This window comes from Emydura macquarii, unplaced genomic scaffold, assembly GCF_026122565.2.
Source record: "Emydura macquarii macquarii isolate MOO-44397 ecotype Brisbane River unplaced genomic scaffold, CSIRO-AGI_Emac_v2 contig_3477, whole genome shotgun sequence".
In the NCBI taxonomy this organism is placed as follows: domain Eukaryota; kingdom Metazoa; phylum Chordata; order Testudines; family Chelidae; genus Emydura; species Emydura macquarii.
The window spans coordinates 494,357-518,529 of record NW_027133614.1 but is presented as its reverse complement, the minus strand read 5'-3'; the positions used below and the strand labels follow the sequence as shown (position 1 = coordinate 518,529).

At 41.1% G+C, this 24,173-nt stretch overlaps 1 protein-coding gene across 5 annotated transcripts in view; it reads right to left on the bottom strand.

Moving 5' to 3' along the window:
* The window catches only part of CEP350 (centrosomal protein 350), a 123,937-nt gene that overhangs the window by 88,636 nt on the left and 11,128 nt on the right, over positions 1-24,173 (bottom strand). For all 5 annotated transcript variants that reach the window (XM_067535212.1, XM_067535215.1, XM_067535214.1 and 2 more), the window contains 4 exons: positions 17,149-17,795; positions 15,817-15,930; positions 6,233-6,346; positions 2,814-2,960 (listed from right to left, as the gene is read on the bottom strand). In XM_067535212.1, the coding sequence (XP_067391313.1) occupies positions 2,814-2,960; positions 6,233-6,346; positions 15,817-15,930; positions 17,149-17,795 (1,022 nt within the window). The remainder of the gene's footprint in view (positions 1-2,813; positions 2,961-6,232; positions 6,347-15,816; positions 15,931-17,148; positions 17,796-24,173) is intronic.

Below are 24,173 nucleotides of genomic sequence, written 5' to 3'. Positions count from 1 at the left end.
ACCTGCCCAGGAGGGCCTGCTGGTTGGCAATCCTAAACTGAAAGCTTGCCATTGAATAAATCTTTCTCCCAAACAAGTCCAGTTTCTTATTGTCCTTGTTCTTGGGAGTCAAGCCTGGTTGACCCTGCCTATCCCACTGGTTCACAGCGTCTACTACTAGTGTTCCTGGGGTGGGGTGGGTGAACAAATACTCAAACCCCTTGGCCGGGACGTAATATTTCTTCTTGGCCTCCTTTGACATCGGGGCGACCGAGGAAGGTGTTTGCCACAGGGCCTGCACAATCTTAAAGACCCCTTTGTGGACTGGGAGGGCCACTCGAGCTGGGGCAGCTGCCGCCAGCACATTAAAGAGGCTATCTGCGGCCTCTTTTAGCTCCTCCTCCTCCAGCACCAAGTTGGAAGCAACTGTCTTGAGCAGCTCCTGGTGCGCCCTGAAATCATCCAGTGGCGCAGAGTGGTTCTGGGAGACAGCCTCGTCAGGCGAAGAGGAGGAGGATTGCAGTGGTGCAGCCTGCAGGTATGCCACCTCCTGGCGAGAGGTTCTCTCCTGGGGGGCTGACTCCTCATCTGAGGAATGATGCTGATAGGCCTTCTCCTGTACAGGAGGCACGGACTGCACCCCAGACAATTTAACGGATTGGGGCCCAGGTCCCACCTGGAGACCCCATGGGGCCCAATAAGGCCATTGGGGTGGTCACTGTCCTTGGGGGCAGCCTGGGGCTAACTGTGCCGTGGGCTTTGGCACCTTATGGGGGCATTGACACGCCTGACGACTGCCCCGCCTGGGAGAGCCCAAAGCATCATCGTAGTCAGAGGCCCTGGACCCACAGTACCATGTCTGTTCCAAATCACGGGCACCCCTCGGTGCTGGGGAATGCCCCCTCAATGCCTCTGACCTGGAGGACGATGAAGACTGCCTTTGTTGCTACGAGCGGTGCCGACGAGCGGGGTTGCGCTCTGAAGAGCTTGAAGTACCGAAGCGTTGCCTCGGTACCGACGACTTCCGGTGCTACTTGCCTTGCAGCTCTGTAGCAGCCTTCAGTGATCGAGATCGGCGCCAACCCCAACTCCTTGGTACCAAGCCAGGCTCCGACGACCAGGTTCTGCGCCACCTCGGAGTGGGCGAACTCTGTGGTGCTGGGTCTTCCTCTGACAACCAGGTTCCACGCCGCCTTGGTGCGGACGAACTCCTCAGTGCCTGAGAGCGGGTACGAGAGCAGTTCGAGCGCCGCCTGGATCGACGTCGGCACGGAGAGTGAGACTCCATGTTCCGTGTCAGTGCAGGTCGGCTCAACGACACTGACCTGGAGCGACTACAGGGGGAGCGGCCCTGCTCTACCCTAGGTGACCATCCGGCAGGAGATCTTCCACCCCATACCAGGAACCACCCCATCCGCCATTCAGGGGGACCCAACACAGGTTTCCCCTGTGACACTGACCCCTTCTTCCTCAGCAGAGAGTGGGGCGGAGGCGATAGAGGCAAGGCCAACAAGGCTCTTGCCACCTGAAAAGCCTCTGGCATTCACAGCGTTGGCAGGGGCGCTCTCCCACTCCCAGGAGTCAGGGGAGGCTCCCTAACTGGAGATGCAGGCACCGGAGAAAGGATCTCAATGGGCCGAGTTCGGTGCATCTCTGCACTCAACCCTGCCCGTACCAACGGCGCAGGGGAGTGTCCGCACTCTGCTTCCTCTTCTTCTTCGGTACGGTCCACGTTGTATGGTGCCAAATTGCAGACGATGCTGACGGCATGCTCTGTATGCTCTGTACCGATGCCACACTCGGTACCGAGGCAGAATGGGTCGGCTCAGATGCTGGGTGGAGCGCTGCCTCCATCAGCAGGGCTTTCAACAGGATTTCTCAGTCCTTCTGAGTCCTCTGTTTGAAAGCCTTGCAGATTTTACACTTATCCTTCCCACTTATCCCCCAGGCACTAAAGACAACAGTCGTGGGGGTCGCTGAGCAGGAAGGCCTTCCCGCAGGAAGCACATGGCTTGAACCCCAGCGACCAGCCATGGCCCGGCTGCGCAAAGCCCCAGCAGGGACTGCCTTATCTCTAACTACACTTAACTACTTAACTAACTAAAACTAAACACAGAATACAAAACAAGTCCAAACAAGGGGAATAGTGCTTACTGAAAACAAGGCTAGCTCCAGCAACCGTCATGGGTGGAAAGAAGGAACTGAGTGGGCACAGGGCCGGCAGCGCCTCATATACCACGGCATATGCGTGAGGCTCCAGCGGGTGCTGGAGCTAGCCCTACAGTATCTGCTAAGGGGAAAACAGTTTCGGGTAACCATGCACGGAGGCGTGCACACACCTATAGTGGAATGGACATGAGCAAGCACTTGAAGAAGGAAAATTTAGCCCTGACTAAGTTAAGAGAAGGAACAATAAGGGGTAGCAGGCAAACGCTATTAGTTCTGTCTTACTGCCAGAACTGGTAAGAGGGAACCCAGGGACTGTACGACTGCTCTGCTTTTGAGGTAGGGAAGGGGAGGCACAAAGGCATGGAAGGTGCAGGCACAGCCAATGGACACTGCTTTCAAAAAGATTCTGCTCTCATATGCATATACACCTGGAGTGGGATCCACAAAACACAAAGAATTGACCATTTTCAGGCCAAACCAGTTTTCCAAGCCCAAGTCATAGGGGATAAAAATAGGGCTTTATAAAGGAAGCTGGTTGAGTTACAACCTTAGCTGCTGCATCTCCCTTATATGGCAGAAGCCTCCTCAAATCTTGGAAGTCCATAAAATTGTTAAATAAAAAATTAAAACCAACAAAAAAATCTAGTGTTAAATACACAGCTTACAAGATTTAGTAGCTCTCTCTCTTCCAGTTCTGTCACTGGATGTTGCTCTTCTGTGCTGTTGCTCTACTTTAGGTGCTGGACCCAGTATCTTTTTCACTAGCTTTTGTCCATCCCGCCAAGAAGATGTACTTATCAGATGACCTCCACCTAAACAAATAAGCAAATAATGAAGTACTGAATGTATTTTCCAGTGTATTTTGGATGTACTGGTACTTGCCATAACCCTTCCACTTATTATTACACTAAGAAACACCATTACAGTCTGAACAAAAACTTCAATTGCACAAGCCAGGCTTAACAAATAATCTTGAAGCATAAAAGCATATGACAGCTGAAGTACAATGCTTACTGTCTAGGTACAGCACAAAGTAAAAACCCAAAGCATCTTGCAGTAACTTGTATCCCTACAAAAAAACCTGTAGAAATAATAGTCCTGTCCTGGCCTAAATGATTTGAAGACAAGTGTTACTGAATATAAAGAGATAGGGAAACTGAGAAGATTGTGAAAAGAGGCTTTGTATCTTGAGTGGAGGTAGGAAAATGAGAAAACAGAGCAGAAATCAAACAAAAGGGATAAAAAATTTCAGAGTAGTGAGAATAAAGATATGAGGCTCAGAATGGGAGGTGAGGGGGGAATGGTTTATCTTTAAGTACTGAGGATAAATGAGCATCGATTTGGTTTACAGAAAAGATTTTAGAAAGTGACAGCATTTTTTAAAAGCAAATTTACTGCTGAGATTGTTGGCTCTTATGGATGTACAAATGTGAGTCAACAACAGTCCTGAGCTATGCAAATCCACTGTATTCTAGTTAGGAATTCTATGAAGGGGGAGCTGTAAAGGGTCAAGACATTATCTTAATGGTTTATGCATTGCTTAGGAACAGAATGCAGTTATAAAAGGCACCATCACAATTATTTTTTTCAAACATGCATTAATATTATTCTATGATCTTATATGAGATCAGAAGCTGACAGAACTGGTACAATGGCATCTTCACTGAATGTTTTAAGGTTAAATATGTAAATTAATCTGAATATTTTTCTTCCCATTAGCTTCCCACAGAGTATTTAATCACCTTTTGAAGTAAAGCACCAAGATCTTTGGATGAAAAGTATATATAAGAGAAAGCAGTACGTTAATTATTTAAATTGGGCCATTTACCATTTTAATCTCTGCTGAGAAACACCTAATTTACAGGTAATTAGTAATCAGGTCAATTTCAGCCTCTCTCTTAGTTGGGATTTCCTAACCATATATATTCATATACTAGAGCATGAGCATATTTAAAAACTAGACATAAATAAATAGAGATCACAGCCTACTGGCTATACAGGGCTCTGAGAAGCCTAGAAGCTGAATCTAATTAAAATAAAAAGTAAACCCAACACAGCAGATCTAGTATGTTTTGACATTCAATTTCTGCAATGCTCCTTTAATGGAAGCAGGAGACCTTTATGATAAAAGGTTGAAAAGCCACCATTTCAGAGATTTACTAATAGTAGTGTGGCTTCTTAAACTGTAAACTATGCAAGTGCTTTATGAACCTGTCACTTGAACTAGAAACAGGTTACCATGAACCTTTTTAAAATAGATGCACTAGCCAATGAGATTCTCTTGCCCAACTTGCTGCTCCTCTGTATGCTCTTCCAGAAAGCCAGAGGAAGAACTCATCTTCCATTTCAGGTCAGCTGTCTAAATTAAAAGAAGCTAACAAAGTAGAATATGAGCTGCAGTTATTTATAGTACTTGCCTGCGTTTCGCATTCTGTTACTGCAGTGACTGAAGGGGGAAGGAACATCACTACAGATATACTTTGGAGCCCATTCTGGTGTCTCTCCTCTATGAATTTCAGCGCAAAAACATGAGGAGAATTATGTAGTCCAACACAGAGATAGGTGCAGCTGGATCACATCACAAGGTCAACACGGTTACTGAGTTCAACTGCCTCTGTGCTACTCCTCCTATCTGGACTAATGGTACTGTCATGAATATTTTATGGAAAATTCTTAATTATTTTTCTTTTCAAGGAGACATTGTTTCATTCTTAACACATCAGGCCCACAAGCTTTGCTTAATCCAGGTTACTCTTTCAACTTTGTCTGGGAAATCAGTCCTCAGTTTCCCAAATAAAACCAAACGAAGTGGCAGCAGCTCTAAAATTCAAGCTACTTTAAAGAAGAATCCAGAACACACAAATTCTGTTGAAGAGCTTTGATAACTCTATTTTCTAAGCAAGGGAGGAGGCTTAGCCATTCAAAGTTCCTGAACAACATGAATTCAACAAAGCAGAAAGAAACAGCTTCATATATAACATTTATTTTCAATATCAGTTTCAATTATTAGCCACATACACACAACTTCTGTGACTACAGTATACTGAGTGCACAGGTTCTTCTATATTGTGCCACATTAACTTTGTACCTAAAACTCTTTGGGAATAATAAATTTGTACATGGCTTAACTTTAAGAGGCCAGTATAAGAAAAAAAAAAGTTCACTAAATACAGATCACTGTACATTCTGAAGTGAAATATGCAGAAACAAATGCCCTATGCATTTTTAAAGCTATGTTAGTATATTGATTGGGTTGATCTAATGACTGCTTATTTGACTTGAAAGTTCAATTAAAAATAATTCTATATATAAGTTTTTCCATTTATTTTTGTTACTTATACCACCAAAGATTAGTATAACTGAAAGGAAAAATCTCTCCCCTTGTTTTTTTCAGTTGGGGTACAGGAAAAGCAATCGAGAAGCTAGGGAGAAAAGAAACTGAGAAGGAAGCTGTTCTCCACATCCCAATTCCCTCCACAGACCTGGACCCATACACAGGAAGGGGGGAGTAAAGAGAAAGGAGGGACTCCTTCATTTTATTCCCAATCCATCAGGCCATGGGAGGACAACACAGCAGGTTCCACTGACCTCACCTCCCACTCCACCTATTAGCAGTGGAGGCTGAAGGTCCCATTGTTGCCATCTATCTGTGAGATGGGATAGGCACCAGGAAAGCAACAGGCAGCTTCCCACTACCCCAGGCTCTTTCACAGAGATGAGAGAAGACACAGGCAGAAGAGGACAGCAAGAACAGTCTGCTATTGTTGCTGGTCTCCAGTGCTCTGGTGAAGGTCCTCAGACAACCCCCATGAGATGCATACACAATTTTCTGCAGTTTCTGTGAGTTGCACACAGCAACAGGGGGAAAGAAAATTTTGTACAGGGGAGGGAGGGGGGAACTGGCAGGGAGATACAGGGTGGCCATAGTATACAAAACAACCATTAGGACATTTTGTGCAACTGACGAGAGTTCAAAGTTGACAGTGTAATTTTAAACTACAACTTTTTTCACCTGTCTGGGCATAACTAATCTCTGAACACACACATCTAGAAAGAAGCCTATGTCAAGAGTACTACTAGTCACCTGGTTTGGAATCTGGACTTGATGACCGTGTCAGCTTTTGGACCTTGCGCACTGGTCTGGTTGCTTTCTTCTCCTTGTTTTTCTCAGGAGGTTTCTCTTTCCCTATTGAATCCTCTGAAAGGCAGACAGTGTGTGTGAACTGTTAGTTGATACCCCATGGGAAGGAAAACAAACACAGATGCAAACTTGCTTCAGCATTTATCTTGATAAAGTGGTGGTTAACCAAAAAACTGCAGCATGATCTCTCTCTAGGTCATACCCACTACCTCAGAGTCTAACAGTTCTATCCTCAATAGAAAGAGCTAGATAGCATTCTACAACTACTCCAAGGCCCACAGATTAGATTCCACAATGTGTTGCTTAGGCTTACCCTTGTAGCTTTGCCCAAAACACTCTTGGAGTGAACATTTCATATAAAACATTATTTACATAAATACTAGAAAACTGCAAAGCCATAAGCATGCACAGTTAACAGCCATAACGATCTTTAGGAAATTCATTTTGGGATTTAAAAGTCATGTTAATAGTTTGGCATATGTGAGCTAATGTTGCTTTTCTATTCTACTAAATGACAAGGAAATTTTACAAAGTACATATTAATGCTCCACCTGAATGAGCTATGTCTAGCTCCTTCACTGTTGAAATACATTACTCTTTTTCTTTACATTATGTACACTAGTACATTTAATCCTTGGCTCCCAACCAATCAATCAAAATGTGATAAATTGAATAGCAGAGCATTGTACTTTCTGTAATTGTGCCTGAAGAATTTGCCACAGAATACAACTACTGGGTATGTCTACACTGAAATTAAATACCCGCCGGTGGCCTGTGTCAACCGACTCAGGCTCCTGGGGTGAACATCTACACCGCAATTTTACAGCCCCGCAGTCTGAACCCAAGTCAGTGGACCCAGCCCTGCTGCAGGTATTTAATTGCTGTGTAGACATATCCACTGATTCAGAATTGTTCTGCATCATTTAAAACAAGACTTAAGCCTTTGCCCTTATGGCTGCAAAGAAAGCATTCAAAAAGTGAACCAAATGTGAGCCAGTGCAATGTTACCAATAGGCTTGCGCAGACTAGGATAAATGTGGTATTTTAAAATGCACTTAGCCAAGTGTTTTAACTAAGGGTGTAAAATATTAAACAGTTAAACGGTTAACTGATAAGTATTAGTCTTACCGTTAAGACTAATACTTATCGATTAACTGGCAGCACAGACTCTCGGTCTCCATGGTGATGCTGCTGGGCCATGGCAGAGGCGGCTGTGCTGCTGCTGCCTGGGGAAGCTGAGGCCCTGCTGCAGAACACCAGGGATCACGAGTCTAAGACAGGGAGTCCCCTGCAGAGTCAGGCTGCGGATGATACCCGGGGACTGAGGAGCGGGGCCAGGGGGACACAAAATTATATCGATTAAACGGTTAACTGATAAACTATTAAAATTATACATGGTAACCTTTTTTAAACAAAATATACATCTCTAGTTTTAACACACTGTTTTAAAACTCTAGTGTAGACAGGGCAAGTTTTATTTTAACGTGTGTTTAGGCTGATAGAGGTGAACTCAAGGATGGGATTCAGAATCATTGAGTAGGATTCATGTGGCCATTATCACCAATATATGAATAGCTGTCTTCCAGAGATTGCAAACAGACAGTTCAAAACAATATCTATAGAACAGGTATGAATAATCTCAAATCATCTCAGTTGAGTGTTGATTCTGAAAGCTAATGAAAATTATTTTAGATGTCAATATTGTTAACTATTTCACAGCTGACCATTTTAGCAGAAGCATACAGCAAGTGTGATTATTCACCATTGCTGGATGCCACAGAATATATTGGTAGAGGGCAGTGGGTTACATTAAAAGTTGTACGTATGGAGTACTAGGAGTTCAGTCTTTTCTCCCCTCCTCCCGCACAAAAAAATGTAAGTAACCTTTGCCCATGCCAAAAGCCTCATTTGTCTCGTGTGCCCAAAAATCTAGATCTCGTCTCACTACTTCCAGAGTGTGTCAAAATCCCCTACCTAATGTCACAAATTCCAGCCCCCTTCTTATACCCCAATACATATTTTACAATAGTTACATATCAGCAAAAGAAAATCTGCAGTATACTGAAAATTAACATCTGGGGGAAACATAATATTAAACAACAAATCACGAGATTCCGTATTAGTTGTATTAATTTACATATTAAAGAAAATCTTCAATTTTTAAAAGATGTTTTTGAAGCTACTGCAGAATTTTCAGGTCTGCTGCCAACTTCAGTTCCAGATTACAAAAGAATTTCAGTCCCGCTGACCATACAGTACATGGTGAATAATATATCTAAGTTATATTAAAAGTGAACACATGGACAGATAATCTAACAACCTCAATATATATTTACAGTATGTACTCTGTGATTATAGATTGGCTACTTGGAATCAGCTACGTGATATGATCTTTTCAACTGAAGGAGATACATTCCAGACAGCTGGTGTACAGATGGCATCAGAGAGGCATATGGCCAAACTTGCATACAACTCATTCCTCTTACTGAAACATGTCCCCTGGAAAAAGTGAGGAACAGACTAGATGTCTATTTTATTGGGACAAAAACATTTAAAGAAAAAGTGGATTTCTAGGAAAAAAGAAAAAGGGTAAGTTAAACATAATAAGATATCTGTAAACATTAGGGTAATTTGACTAAAAACCATGGACTAGAACCTCAGCAGAGGAAGCAAAATAGTTTTAAACTTTGTGGTTCCCCCCGTCATGGTGCTGGTGCTGGTCCAGTCCCTGGTGAAATTCTGAACCACCTCAGGACAGCTCTAAATTGCATCCAGATTCCTAAAGCCCCAAGAGGCAATTCCAGCTGCCAAGAATCTCTGGCCGAACTGTGACCCAAGCCATAATTCCTTCACCCAGGGCCATGAGAAGAGTGGGTCTAACTCTAAGCGGGCATTATCACTACTCTAGAAAGAATCACCAGGAGACTGATCTGCCAGGTTTACAGCTGCTTTGAATTGCCACAAATAGGCAGAAGGGCATCAAAGATTTGACACTTCATGAATCCATAAAATACAACCTGCAAGTCAGAAGGAGAAGTTTAATTCTACAGAAATGTAAAAGAAATAGGTTGGGTTACTTAAGGTAAGTGTATTTTAGGTGGTGTCCATGTAGTGTAAGTGACACAGCCAGAAATCTGAAGATTATAATACCGAGAATACATTTTTAATTGCTTGTTTGCTATTTAGCATGCATTTGATTCTGCTGGCAGAATTGCAAGATTCTTGTTGCCAGTTAGTCTCAGAAAAGTTAGAAAAACCTAATAACGTCAGTATCATTTGGGGACAAGAGTCATCCACTGTGGGATTTTATAAAGGTACATCTAATGAAAGTTTCTAATGGACATTTCCAAAGATCCAAGATACCAAATGTGAATTTGAGTGGAAAGGGCAAGAGCAGATAGATAATACATAGCTAAGGAGGGTTCCACAAGATTTTAGGATAGAGCTGGGAAAAGCTAAGTTTTGCTTACACAGTGTGCCCCAACTGACTCTGTAAAGAGTTTAGATTTTTTTCTTGTGTTGATTTTTAAATGCATTAAGAGAAAAAAACAACAATTACATTAAATAATTTGGAAATTCATTAATGAACAAGCTTAGTGATAAAATACTTTTTAATTTTAGAAACTGAATGGTTTCTCACAGGCAAAATGGATCTAATACTTATATAATACAGCCATAAAAGTTCAGCGTTTATGCAGAATTCCCATGTTATTGTTTGTTGGAAGAAAAATATGCAGGATAATTTACATGATCTCAGCATATTTTTAAAATACCAAGGTGCCTCCCAATCCCAAATTTAACAGGAAAAGAATACATAGGAAGTGAATGTGTGTGTGGCAGGGGGTGGGGGAGAAAATGATTGTTGTATAGTCTTAACATTTTGAAGCTTTCGGAAGGGACCGTGCTTAAAATGACAGTTTCCGAACAGGGATGGCATCTACTGGGACACATGTTGACTCTACCCTGGGTTAAAATCTTCAAACATCTTAAGTGGGTGAAAGATGTAAACACTCTTTTTGGAAAGTAAAAGTGACAAAAATATTTCAAAAAGCACATAATTCAATAAAATTATTCAAATGCAAATTACGTTTGTTTGAACTAAAACCACCACTTAAATTTGGAGCCTTCAAGGCTACTGGTGAGGTTACAAATATGACAGAACATGCATACGTAAATCATTGAAAGCTTGTGTTGACTGGGGAATTTTGATAAAATTCTGGACATTTTTCTGAGGAGCACTTCTCAATTTCTTCAGCTTAGCAGCAAGTTCTGAGCACAAAGAAAGACGCATCATGATCACCACTACTTCAGTGAGAATCATCTAACACTGGGACCCAAATATTTACCATTACACCACTGGCCCTTTTTCCTTAGCCTGAAATTTATTCTGACCAGATAAGAACAGGTATTTGGACATTTTAACCTTGCTATAATCCAAGCAACTCCTGAGATCCTCACTACACCTTCTTAGTATATCAGTTTCCATAACCACTTTATTCCTCTCATCTCTTCTTTTTCCCTGCGATTCAGAACCCATTTGACCTTATTTTGCTGTAACCAGTCTGGCAAACTAAAAAAGCAGTCCTGAGCAACCTTATCTCAGTAAAAATATCCTACAGACTAGCCAGAAGAAAGAAAGGACAATTAACAGCAGCCAAACATTTTCTTGAGCCAGGAGTAAAGACAAGGGCCTGGAGGAGCTAAATGGGCATATGTATTCTTGTGGTCTTTCACCAATTGAACTGTAAGCAAAGACAGGCTACATTTGATCATTTTTGGTTACTGTTTTCTTTTTGTCCTTTGTATGCATGTGTCTTAAGAAACAGCATTTGCTTTAACAAAACCTGAGAACTATCACTAAAATTGACCTCCTGTCACAACAAAGACATGGCTGTCAAGCAAAGGCTTTTCCTCTACACAAAGACAGTGAATAAGGGATATTACTAAAAAACAATTCACTTGATCAATGAGTTTTGAACATTTTCATTGTTTCCCTCCCTTCTCTTTTGTGTGTGTATTTAATAAACATTTTAAGAAAAAAGTTCATTTGGTAGTGTAAAATAAGCAAAGGCAAACCCTTGTAAACCCCCCCCCCCCCCAAACCCTGAAATAAGATTACTGTTAACATAGGAGCAAAGAAACAAATAAATTATAAAATCCCCAAGATCCTATCTAATCCTCACAACAGACAAAACCGAAGCAGGAGTGCTGTAAGGAAAAAAAATCATAGCACATCATGACCAAGTTTTTTCATTTCCTACTAGCCCACCTTTTTTTCTACCTGCTTTAGGGGAGAGTTACATAGCAACATGTGATCTTGGGAGGAGTTACCCTGGCACCCTTCTTACTGGAAAAACATTTCCACTCCTATTCTTTTGAAAGTTGGATACAGCTGAACTTCCTGTTTCTCTTGAGCTGAGGGAGGAGCACTATGAGAATTCTTGTGTATTAATACCTGGTTTGATATAATTTACCCCTTATAAGGGAAACTGGAATAGGAGTTGTCAAGACAAAAAAAGTCCCTTTTTGGGTCCTGAAGTACTCTTACTTGTGCACTGCTGCTGGTGATGGCACTGCCTTTCGAGCTGGTCAACAGGAGAGCAGTGGCTGATGGCTGGGCACCCAGCTCTGAAGGCAGCACCGCAGCCAGCAGTGGCAGAGAATTAAAAGCGGCTCTGCCAGTAAGCAGTATTTCACTTAAAATTTACATTAATGTTGTTGGTAGTCCAACACTGATGATGACAATATTGTTGCAATTCTCATCTATTGCTATGCATATGACTTTGAAGTCCAAACCCTGATGCACAGAGGCGGCTGCACTGTGGGCATGGGAAATCCATATCTCTGATGTTTGATGACGTGACTCTGTGGTGCCTTTCACGTGCAGCCTGGAGATGATTGTGTCAATCCCGCTCAAACCTGTTACATGCTAATCTTGTCAGAGACCGCTACTGATTCCTGCTCTGAGACACTTGCTCAAGTTCTTTAAGATTGATGCCAGCCCACTGAAGGCTACTCTTCAGGTTATCTTTGAAGCACTTATACGGACGTTCCTTCTTTCTTTTGCCCTGCCTCAGCCCCCCATACAAGATCAGACTCTGATCTGATCATTCTGATCACACCTGCAGTCTGTTGGAGGCCCAGTACAATTTGAGTTGCTTGACCACTGTCCTACAAGCTTAGCATAGCTTCAGTTGCTTGCTTGGCTATTCTGACCCCTGTAGCATGACATCATCCAGTTGGAAGAGACCGAATAACCTTATAGATGTCTCAGTTTCTGCATAATAAGACAAAATATAGATACTGTATGCTTGCAGCTGCACATAGATAATGGTGATGGGAACAAGAAGTTATCCTTGAACGTCTGGGGTACACTGTTTTATTGCCAAGGGGCATACTTTTACTCCGCCCCTCCTATCACCAGATGTTGTTTTGATGACCTCAATTATTATGGTAAGAATGAAATGTAGTTAAGGGTGGAAACCCAATGTAGGTAATTAGCATATATGATAATGAAAGATAATTAGGTGAAGGTTGTTTATGGAAGGGTATAAGTAGTCACCACTTAGACAAAGGGGTGCTCTCCATCAACACCGGATTCTGCAGGAGGTGCTGCTGGTTGGACCAGAGGATCCTCTGACTCCCTGGCGGGGTCCCTGTATACAGCCTTCTGAGTAACTGCTTAGCTCTCCAGACTTAGTGAGTATGAGTTAATTTTAGGCTTTGTATCTAACTAGTATATTTATAGAAAACCTTGCACATTAAACCTTATTGATCTGCAAATCGGGCGTACCGTGTTTCACTGGTATCCACACTGATCACAAAATGTCCAGAATCAACACAGTCCACCTAAGTTGTGCTCTCAAGAGCATTTCCTCAATGCTGGTTGTGTTTGCTCTCTCAAGGACCTTAACATTGGTCACTCTGTCCTGCCAGTGAATGCTAATTATTGAATGGCAGGAGCACCTGTGAAATTGCTCAAGCGGTTTAATGTGCCATCTATAAAAAGTCCATGTCTCAGATCCATACAGGAGAGATGTTAGAATCACTGCACTGTAGATCTTCAATTTGGTGGAGAGACAAATGTTGTGTTAGTTAAGGACTTTTGCTCAGAGGCATCCAAGGGCCTGGCTAGCTTTACTGATTCTGGAGGCAATTTCCCGATCCAGGAACCACCACTCAAGATGGTGCAGCCCAAATACTTGAACTGATCCACATTTTTCAGATGTATGCCTTGGATGAAGATGGCTGGTGCTGGGGCATTGGAATGAGGTGCTGGCTGGAAAAGACCTCTGTCTTACCAAGACTGATGGTGAGACTAAAGAGCTGGGATGATTCAGAGAACCTGTCAATGATGACATGAAGGTCGTCATGTCTATGGGCCACCAAGGCACAGTCATCTGCAAAAAGTGCCTCAATGAGAAGTCTCTCCAGCATCTTGGTCATAGCATTGAGTCTTCAAAGATCAAAGAGGCAACCATCGAGTCAGCAACCAACGTATATCCCCTGATCCAACTCCCTTGTGGCATGGCTGAAGACACAGGCAAAGAACAAACTGAACAACACTGGAGCAAGTATGCAGTCTTGCTTCATTCCACTTGAGATTTCAAATGTATCAGAAGAGTCACAGTTGGAGAACGCTTGCATGTGTCATGTGGTCATGGAACAGACGGATGATTTGTATGAACCTTCTTGGGCAGCCCAGTTTATGTAGAATAGCTCACAGACCCTCTCTGTTGACTGTATCAAAAAGATTTGGTCAAATCAATGAAAACTGCATACAAGTCCATGTTCCACTCTAAACATTTTTCCTTGACCTGGCTTACAACAAAAATCATGTCTGTAGTATTATGACCTGTTCTGAAACCACACTGTGCTTCTGGCAGATTCTCCTCAGATATGTTTGCAATGAGTCTGTTCTGTAGAATGTAAGCTAGTATTTTCCCTGCTGTATAAGAGAGAGAAATGCCTTTGTAGTTTCCGCAGTCAGTTTTGCTGCCTTTGTTTTTGAACAGTGATACAGTAGTAGCATCTTTGAAGTCTTGTGGCATTTTTTCTTCCTCTCAAATGCTACTCAGAATGTTGTGAAACACCTTGATAGTTTTTGGGCCTGCTACTTTGTACAGTTCTGCTGGAATACCACACTTTCTGGACACGTTGCCAGAGTTCAATTGTTTGATGGCTTTCATGACCTCTTCAACTGACAGAGGGAGATCAAGATTCTCTTTGATGGGTTTCTCAGGTAATTGATCAAGGACACGCCAATCATCTGTCTATTGAGTAAACTACCGAAGTGTTGAGCACATCTCTGTATGAGTCCCTCCTTGTCTTTGATGAGGGGTTATGCCATCTGCTGACTTCAGGGAACCTGTGTCAGATTTAGATGGTCCCATAGACTGCTTTGAGAATCAAAGAACATCTTTGCATTGTATGCATAATGCTGAACTTCTGCAGTTTTCCTCTTCCATCAATCATCCTGCATTCTCCTCAGTTCAAACTGAACCTTGCTCAGTAGGCACTTAAACCTATTTTTCTTTGAGATGGAAGTGAGATCATTTTGCCATTCAACAAACGCTTTCTGCTCATCACTTAAGAGTTGGGAAATGTCCCCGTTGTTCTCATCAAACCAATCCTGGTATACCCTTTTCTTTGGTCCCAACACTGATTTAACTAGGTCAATAATCACATCTTCGAATTGGTTCCATTTTTCTATTGGGTTGCCAGTGATTGGTGACCATGAAAAAAGCTGGTCATCAAGTGACTGTTGAAACTGCATCTGATAGTCGATGTGCTTGAGCTTTGCTATATTGAAGGCTGTTCTGTTGAGCATGGAATGCTTGCGGTGTGAGAAGACTATATGCAGGTTCAGCACTGTTCTTATCAATCTGTGGTCTGTCCAGCATTCTGTGCCATGCTTGGCTCTGGTAATTCTGACATCGCAAATGTCTTATTGGTGGGGGATAACACAGTTGATCAGGTGCCATTGTTTGGACCATAGGTGCATCCATGTTGTTTTATATTTACCATTTTGCCTAAAGATGGTGTTAGTGATGAGCAGACTATGTTCTGCATATTTACCCAAGAGGAGAAATCCATTGCTGTTCATCTTTCCAACTCCAAGCCATCCTATCACACCTCTCAGACATTGCTGTCTCTACCAACTCTAGCACTGAAGTCTCCCAGCAGGAGGAGCTTTCTCACTTAAAATTTACATGACTGTGTACTTAAATGTCTCTGGTTGAATTAATGCCTTACTGTTTTTAATATTTAGTGAGAATTGCATGTTGATTTTTTTTTATTGGTATATCTACTTGTTCGGTGGGACGGGTTCCCTAAATTACTACAGTCACAAAGAAGGGGATACGATCAAATAAGTTTGAGAACCACTGGAGTACAGGATATGTGCTATTACATAGCTCAACTTTTCATTTGCCATGGGTTTGTGTCAGATAGGGTTGCTACATATACAGCTTAACTGCTTCTCAAAAAAGCCTGTATATATTAATAAGATTAGGTCTGCTACTCACCTGTTAATTGGAGTGCTATGTCTCGATACAACTCCCTACTGATGTTGTGAAATTCCTCTTCATGCCACACCTTTCCATCAGGAGTGCGAATCTTTGTCTCGGCAGGATTGAAACCTATGATAAAGAGCCTTATCTAGATTTTGCAGAATTCTTTAAAACCTTTAGAAAAAAATTGTGCTATTAGGCACCATTTAGAAGCTATGTCTTCAGTTGGAAAGGTAAATTACATTCAAAGAAAGTACTACACTGCAAGCAGCTGACAAGCACTAGGTTAACAAGGAGCATTACCAAAAATAAAAATAAGGCCTGTTTTCCAAATCTTTTTTATGAGAAATTCATAGCTATTCCATATCTCAAACTTAGAGAGTAAAGACCAGGATTCATTTTTAGAGATTTCAGAGAAGTGCGTAAACTAACCAAGATGTTAGATTTCAAAAGGAGCTACTGTGCACAAAGATAGGCAGAGGCATCCTTAAACTTTGGAGTGGATTCCACATATATTTACAGGCAGACGCTCTCTCTATTCCCTCACAAAAATATCAGAGTTTAGGGGGAAAGCCAGATCCTAATTTTGCAGACAGGGTCTCTCTCTAGTGCATGTGCAACAAATAATTTTAAAGTAGTTCCATTAAAAAAAGCTCTTGTGCACGAAATTGTATTTCCATTTTAGTCAACAACTATCAAAAAACCCCTAACTTACTCACTGAGTAAATAATACTTTTTAAACAGTATATAAGAATATAATATGTTTGTATAATCTAAAGAGGCCACATACTAGATAATCGAAACATCCTTCAGAGTTCAGGTAATCTCAATAATTGTATCTTTGAGGGTTTCTGCATTTTTCTTTGTAAAAAAGAGTAAATTTGGTAAAGAAACGATGTCAGACCACCACCACTGCCATTCTAGACTCATAGAAATTATAGACAAATACTTTATCTTAGCTCTTTATATTTCAACATGAACACAAATTGAAAAGCTTAACCATGCACTTCCTGGCTTTTGCTTCACACCTCTAAATTTTTTAAAATGCAGTTGGTTTTTAAACATACCTTTGATTAAGTGATCAGAACAAACATTTTTCTCAGCATATATAAGTTACCAAACTCTGCTCAGGGATACATGAAAATGCATCTAGTATGCAGGTAACCTAAGAGAATAATGAAATGGCATGATCTAATTTTCTATCTTAATTGGGGAGAAGGTACACGAGGAATTTTAAATGATGTACATCTTCAGTACGTTTTACATTTAAATGGCATAATTTTTTGCCTGTAGTCAACTTTCCTCTCTCTCCACATGTAAATAAACACGAGATTGAGGGTCTCATACCTTTATATGTTGGAGCAGGGGGTGCAACTGCCACTTTTCTGACTTTTGGCGTCACTGCGTTCTCCACATTTGTTACCACTACGGGCTGCTCAGCATATCCCAGATGATGTCCCTTGCTGCCTAATTCTTCAGAATTCTCCCATTGCTTCCTAATCCGTTCCTTCAGCTTCTCCAATTTAGCATCATGCAATTTAGCATCATGCTGCCTCTGTTTTAAGATATCCAGCCTGTGGGTACTGGAAGTACTAGTGGAGGAAAGGGAAGACTCTGCCAGCCTTATCCCCTTCAGTTCAGCATCTTGGGTTGTGCTACTCAAAGGTGTTTTAGTGTTGCTCTCATCTCCTCTGGATCCATTAATCTTTTCCTCCTCTGATCTTGTAGGGTTTACAGCTTTAAGAAGAGACTCAATGTTCTGCAAGGCATCAATTGCTGGTCGGTCATTCAAATACCTAACAACTGTGTCATCCGCAGCAGAAGAACGTGGGCTTTCAAAATCTCTGTTATGTAAATCACGTTCATCCCTGTCATATATCATACGGCTCATTCCTTCAGTCTTACCCTGTGTTTCATTACTGTCCAAACCAGACAGCAAACGTTTTGCTTCCAATTGACTAGCGCTTTGATAAGATGGGGCACCGTAAGTCTCCCTACCATAAAAAGAGAGTCAACATTAAAAACAGAACAGTAAAAACTAAACAAGCTAGGTTTGGAATAACTCTGTAGTCATTATCATGTACATGAAGTATACAGTTGAACAACTCTTGAGTTTCTTAAATCAGAGAAAACTCTCTTTACTGTGTAAAAATCTTTCAAGTTTAACATCTGTGACCATCATTCATGCTGCTTAAGCTACAGTGGCCAGCATAACAACAGTTTTAACATCTGCCAAGATAAAGTAGCTTTCACACTTCACAGAAAATCCTCTGAAAAGTTTGGGTTTCTAGATGCCAATCAGCAACAGCTATTAGATGACACATGGAAAGAGTTACTTCGTTTATTACAACAGACACTTACTATTGCCGAATATAATTTAAGGTTGCAACAGATTAAATTATGTCCCCATTTTTATATGCTCACCACTTTCCAAACATTTTCCCATTTCAGCTGAAATTTTCTATACTTGGTTTCTGCCTTGAAGGTGATTCCTCCCCACCCACCCTGGAAAGTTTGAGCAAAATCCCTTCAGTAGCTTAAGTTTGGCAAGAGTGAAAAAAGATCATAGAATCATAGAAGATTGTAAGTCAAGTCTTAAAAATCTCTAAGAATGGAGATTCCACCACCTCCCTAGGTAACCCATTCCAGTGCTTCACCATCCTCCTAGTAAAAACTTTTCCTAATATCCAACCTACATCTCCCCCACTGCAACTTGAGACCATGGATCCTTGTTCTGTCATCTTCTGCCACTGTGAACAGCCTAGGTCCATCCTCCCTGGAACCCCCCTTCAAGCAGTTGAAGGCTGCTATCAAATCCCTCCCACTCAAGTCCAGTTCCGTCAGCCTCTCCTCATAAGACATGTGCCCTAGCCCCCTAATCATTTTTGTTGCCTTCTGCTGGACTCTCTCCAATTTGTCCACATCTTTTCTGTAGTGGGGGAGGAGGAGGGGAGCCCAAAACTGGACACAATATTCCAAATGTGGCCTCACCAGTGCCAAATGGAGTGGAATAATCACTTCCCTCGATCTGCTGGCAATGCTCCTATTAATAAAGCCCAATATGCCATTAGCCTTCTTTTGAATAAGGGCACACTGTTGACTCATATCCAGCTTCTTGACCACTGTGACCCCCAGGTCCTTTTCTGCATAACTGCTGCTTAGCATGTGGTCCCCAGTCTGTAGCAATGCATGGGATTCTTTTGTCCTAAGTGCAGGACTTTGCACTTGTGTTTGTTGAACCTCATCAGATTTCTTTTGGCCTAAGCCTCCAATTTGTCTAGGTCACTCTGTATCCTATCCCTACTCTCCAGCATATCTACCACTCCCCCATCTTAGTGTCATCTGCAAACTTGCTGAGGGTGCAATCCATCCTCTATGATTCTAAGTATTAAAAAACATTTAAAATAGAAAAATCTCATGTGCAGTTTCTTAAGTGAGCACTTGTTAATTCAGAAAATGTAGTAAAGACAATGAAGCTTATAAGCTGCAGAAAAAGAAACTTGCATGTAACATATGTACACAGCATAGACAAACTGATGAGAAACAAATTTACTGATCCTTCAGACTGAATTGGGGATAGAGCAGTGAGCTTAACAAGGTTCACTAAAAGATCATCAGCTTAGCAAACTAATTACTTCCCAATATCTTTCTTCCCATCAGTTCTCTTTTTTCTAAAAACCCAGTAACTATTAATGGAATGTAATAGTCTGCAGTATCAATCACGCAGAAGAAAATTCCAAAAGTTAAGGCTGTTCTGGAAATTGACATTTCTTATATGCAGTATTTTAATGCAAATGTGCAGGATCAGGGTTTGTAACACCTACTGATTCAGGGCATGTATATATTTTGGCCAAACAAGTGAAGTGAGTGGGCAAAGGAGCTTCCAGCATCTTTCCTGGAAGTGAAGGAGGGAAACTGGGAATAGGGTGGCCCAAGCACATTTTACAGAAGGGAGGAATGATAGCAGTTGAATCTGCTACATTTTTTCATAGGAGGATGGAGAAGTGAGAAGCAGAGGGGCCTACAGCTTCTGCTGCCTTAAAAGAAAAGGGGGTGGAAACTGGGTACAGAGGACTCAAGTGAAAATAGGGATCTGCAAAACTGAGAACCTCCTCTGCACCAGGAAGGTAGTCGCCATCTCCCCTCTTTTTGGGCAGCACGCTAAGAAGGGACAGTCTGGAAAGAGATGGGAGTAGAAATGATTCATGTTACAGAATCGGGGGACTGGAAGGGACCTTTAAAGGTCTTCTAGTCCATTCCCCACATTCTAGGCAGGATTAAGTATTATCTAGCTTGTTGGAGGCCCATAGCTCATCCCTGACAAGTGTTTGTCTGACCTGCTCTTAAAAACCTCCAATGATGGAGATTCCACAGCCACTGTAGGCTATCTGTTCCAGTGCTTAACTACCCTGACAGTTAGGAAGTTTTTCCTAATGTCCAACCTAAACCTCCCTTGCTGCAATTTAAGCCCATTGCTTCTTGTCCTATCCTCAGAGGTTAACAAGAACAATTATTCTCCCTCTTCCTTGTAATAACCTTTTATATACCTGAAAACTTATGTTCCCCCCATCTTCTCTTCTCCAGACTAAACAAACCTAATTCTTCCAATCTTTCCTCATAGGTCATGTTTTCTAGACCTTTAATAATTGTTGTTGCTCTTCTCTGGACTTTTTCATTTGTCCACATTTCCTAAAATGTGATGCCCAGAACTAGACACAATACTCCAGTTGAGGCCTAATCAGCGCAGAGAAGAGTGGAAGAACTACTTCTCATGTCTTGCTTATAACACTCCTGCTAATACATCCTTCCTAGACAGTCATTTCCTATTTTGTATGTGTGCAACTGATTGGTCCTTCCTAAGTGGAGTATTTTGCATTTGTCCTTCTTGAATTTCATCCTATCTACTTCAGACCATTTCTCCAGTTTGTCCAGATCATTTTGAATTTTAATCCTATCCTCCAAAGCACTTGCAACCCCTGACAGCTTGGTATCATCTGCAAACTTTATATGTGAACTCTTTATGCCATTATCTATTGATGACGATGCTGAACAGAATCAGACCCAAGACCGATCTCTGTGGGACAACACTCGATATGTCCTTCCAGCTTGACTGAACCACTGATAACTACTCTCTGGGAACAGATTTCCAACCAGTTATGCACTACCTTATAGTAGCTCCATCTAGGTTGTATTTCCCTAGTTTGTTTATGAGAAGGTCATCTGAGACAGTATCAAAAGCCTTACTGAAGTCAAGATATACCACATCTTATGCTTCCCGCTATCCACAAGGCTAGTTACCCTATCAAAGAAAGCTATTCGGTTGGACAGACATGATTTGTTCTTGACAAATCCATGTTGACTGATATTTATCTTATTATCGTCTAGGTGTTTGCAAATTGATTGCTTAATTATTTTCTCCATTATCTGAAGTTAAGCTGACTGGTCTGCAAAACTCCCTGGGTTGTTGTTATTCCCCCTTTTATATTTGCCCTTTTCCAGTCCTCTGGAATCTTTTCCATCTTCCTTGACTTTTTGAAGATAATCGCTGATGGCTCAGATATTTCCTCAGTCAGGTCCTTGAGTATTCTAGGATGTATGTGTGCTATGAGAGCAGAATTTATTTATTTATTGATGAGGGGTTGAATATGTGCCAATGCATGACAGGAGTGCTGAGGCGACACAGTAGATATTTTTCATCTAGACTAGCAGGCTTAGTCCTTGAACGAGTATGTTCAAGGGAGCTTTTTGAAGCCATGTGCATAATACTGCACACATGTAGCATTTTCTCTTTCTCTTTCCCGTCTTAAATACACACTCTAAGGCCATATCTACACCAGTACTTATGTCAACAAAACTTGTGTTGCTCAGAGATGTGGAAAAAAAACCTCCCCATAGCAGTGTAAGTTTTGCTGGCATAAGCACTAGTGCGCACAGTGCTATGTCGGTGGGAGATGCTCTCCTGCTGATATAGCTACCGCTGCTCAGTGAGCTGGTTTTATTATGTCGATGGGAGAGCTCTCTCCCATCAGCATAACGCGGCTACACGAGCGTTCTTATAGCAGCACAGCTGTATTGGTACAGCTGTGCCACTTTAAGCTTGTAAGTGTAGACATGGTCTTAGTAGTGTATATCACGAAAGTATACAGGACATGCAAAAGGACAGAATTAATGATCAGCACAAGCGTAACAATTTGAATGCCCTGACCTGAGTACTTGATCTTACAACCTTCATAATGTAAAAAGCTAGTCTTTTCCCCATTTCCTGTACTTTAGATTTCTTTATATTTAAGTATATTTGAATGAGAAAAGGTCTTACGTTAATAAATGTTCATCTGCTCCTGTTTTTAACCCCTGTATCTGAAGTCAAATAATTCAAGATGCTAACTGTTTTTACACCAAGCATCTGATATCAAGGAAATAATTATTCTAGATGGGGAACTAGCAATAGGAGCAGCTCAATTAGCAAAAGAACCCCCAGCCTAACTGTCAGATCCAACCCTACCTATGTAGCCTAGAAGCGGGAAAATCCACAGTTGGAATGAGGAGTCTGCAGGCAAGACAGAAGTTCTACATTTGTTTATATTTAATTTCTATTGGTATTTAGATGATGGTGATGGGCCCATTATAAATAAAAAGCTACATGAAAGGATTTTTAAAAAACAAATCAGTGGTGGCCTAATTCTACTTTTACCAAAGTCAATAAGAGTTTTACTATTGACTTCAATGGGATCTGAGTAAGCAGAGCTTAAGCACTTTTAAAAATCCTACCCATTATCAATTTAAACAAGTCATTCATTATGATTAGGGCCTAGATTTGCCACAAACTGAGAAAAATGTAATGAAGGACTCATGGTAAGAACGTTACAAATCTAAAAAACCATAAGTAATAACCAAACTAACCCCGCAGTGACAAGCTTGTTTTAGGTTTTTGAGTACACTGAAGTATTTCTTCCCACTACACACCTTCCAACTGCATCCAACCAATATTTTCTTCAAGTCAACAAGGTTCTGCCACCACATATTGTGTGCACGTGCACACATGTGCACCACCTTATTTGCTGACTTATCAGGGTGCACAAACTCCACAAGTAAAATGTCAAGGAAGTTAAAATATTAAATTATAGGAATACATGACAACACTCAAGAAAAATTTTATCATTACTTATGGTATTCAAAAATAGATGAAGTCTCATGTTCTGTTGGTTATGACATTAATAAAGGGGGCTGATCTGCATTCAAAATCCTCAAAAGAGCAAAGAAAAAACATATCAAGATGCACAACATTACTTCTACATCCCCAATATTGTACATTAGAAAGAAGATTTTAGGATGAATCAAAACTCAGAAAAGTTTTCTTAAAAATCTATCACCAATGCCAAGAAGTTAAGAAATAGCTATTATTTCCCTAGGACTTGCAATAATGCTTTATATTTCCTCTGCTGGCTTTGCAACAGGAAAACAGCAGTTAAATAAAACATTTTCAGACATTCTGGTATCATCTACAATACCAGTGCTGAAGAAGATTCTCTACACTGATACAGAAAATTAAATTATTGTTAAAGAGTGACAGCTCTGTTAAGGGACGCCTTTTAAACAATAAAAACAAACAAAAATAATAGTAGTTTTGATTTCAATCTTTTAAAGGTGGTTTCTAAAAACAGGTAGTAAAAAAATCTAAAAAGTTATTTCATTGTCATTTTAAAGCACCAATCAAGAGTGTGGACAAAATTAAATTACTTATTAAACATGTTTTCATTAACGCATGAAGAAAATACCAACAAATTCCTTTGAATTAACTTCTGGGAGGTAGGAAGCATACAAATAGGTATTTTCAAACCTGATGACAAGAACTGACGAGTAATCATTAGGGCTGGAATTTTCAGAACAATTTAAGGGACTTGGGTGCCCAACTCACTTTGACCCCTTAAAAATCCCAGTTAAAATAAGCTCACTGATCTTTAAAAACAAATGTATTGTCTCAATACGAAGAATTCAATGTTTGGATTTAGTAGACATTAGTAGAATTACAGTGTATTATTTTACTAGAGGTAAATAGAAGCAGAAGAATAAGAATGTATTTTCAGGAACAAATACAACACTTTAGTGATATTCCAAATATTAGGGGGATTATCACTTAAATTAAAGATATAAGAGACTGATTGGATCATTGTGTCCATCCTCCTGTTAATGGGCAATAAAGCCCCAGACCCAAAACATCAGACATTATACTTGATCAATCAAAAGCCAATAGGGTTTTGTTCATCTCCATCTGTTGGCAGAAAAAAATAAACCTAGTCCTGGAGTGTTGGCAAGAACACTGGCAACAGCTGTCTTCCAGTCTTTGTGTATTTCACAGTAAAGGTCAGTTCTCT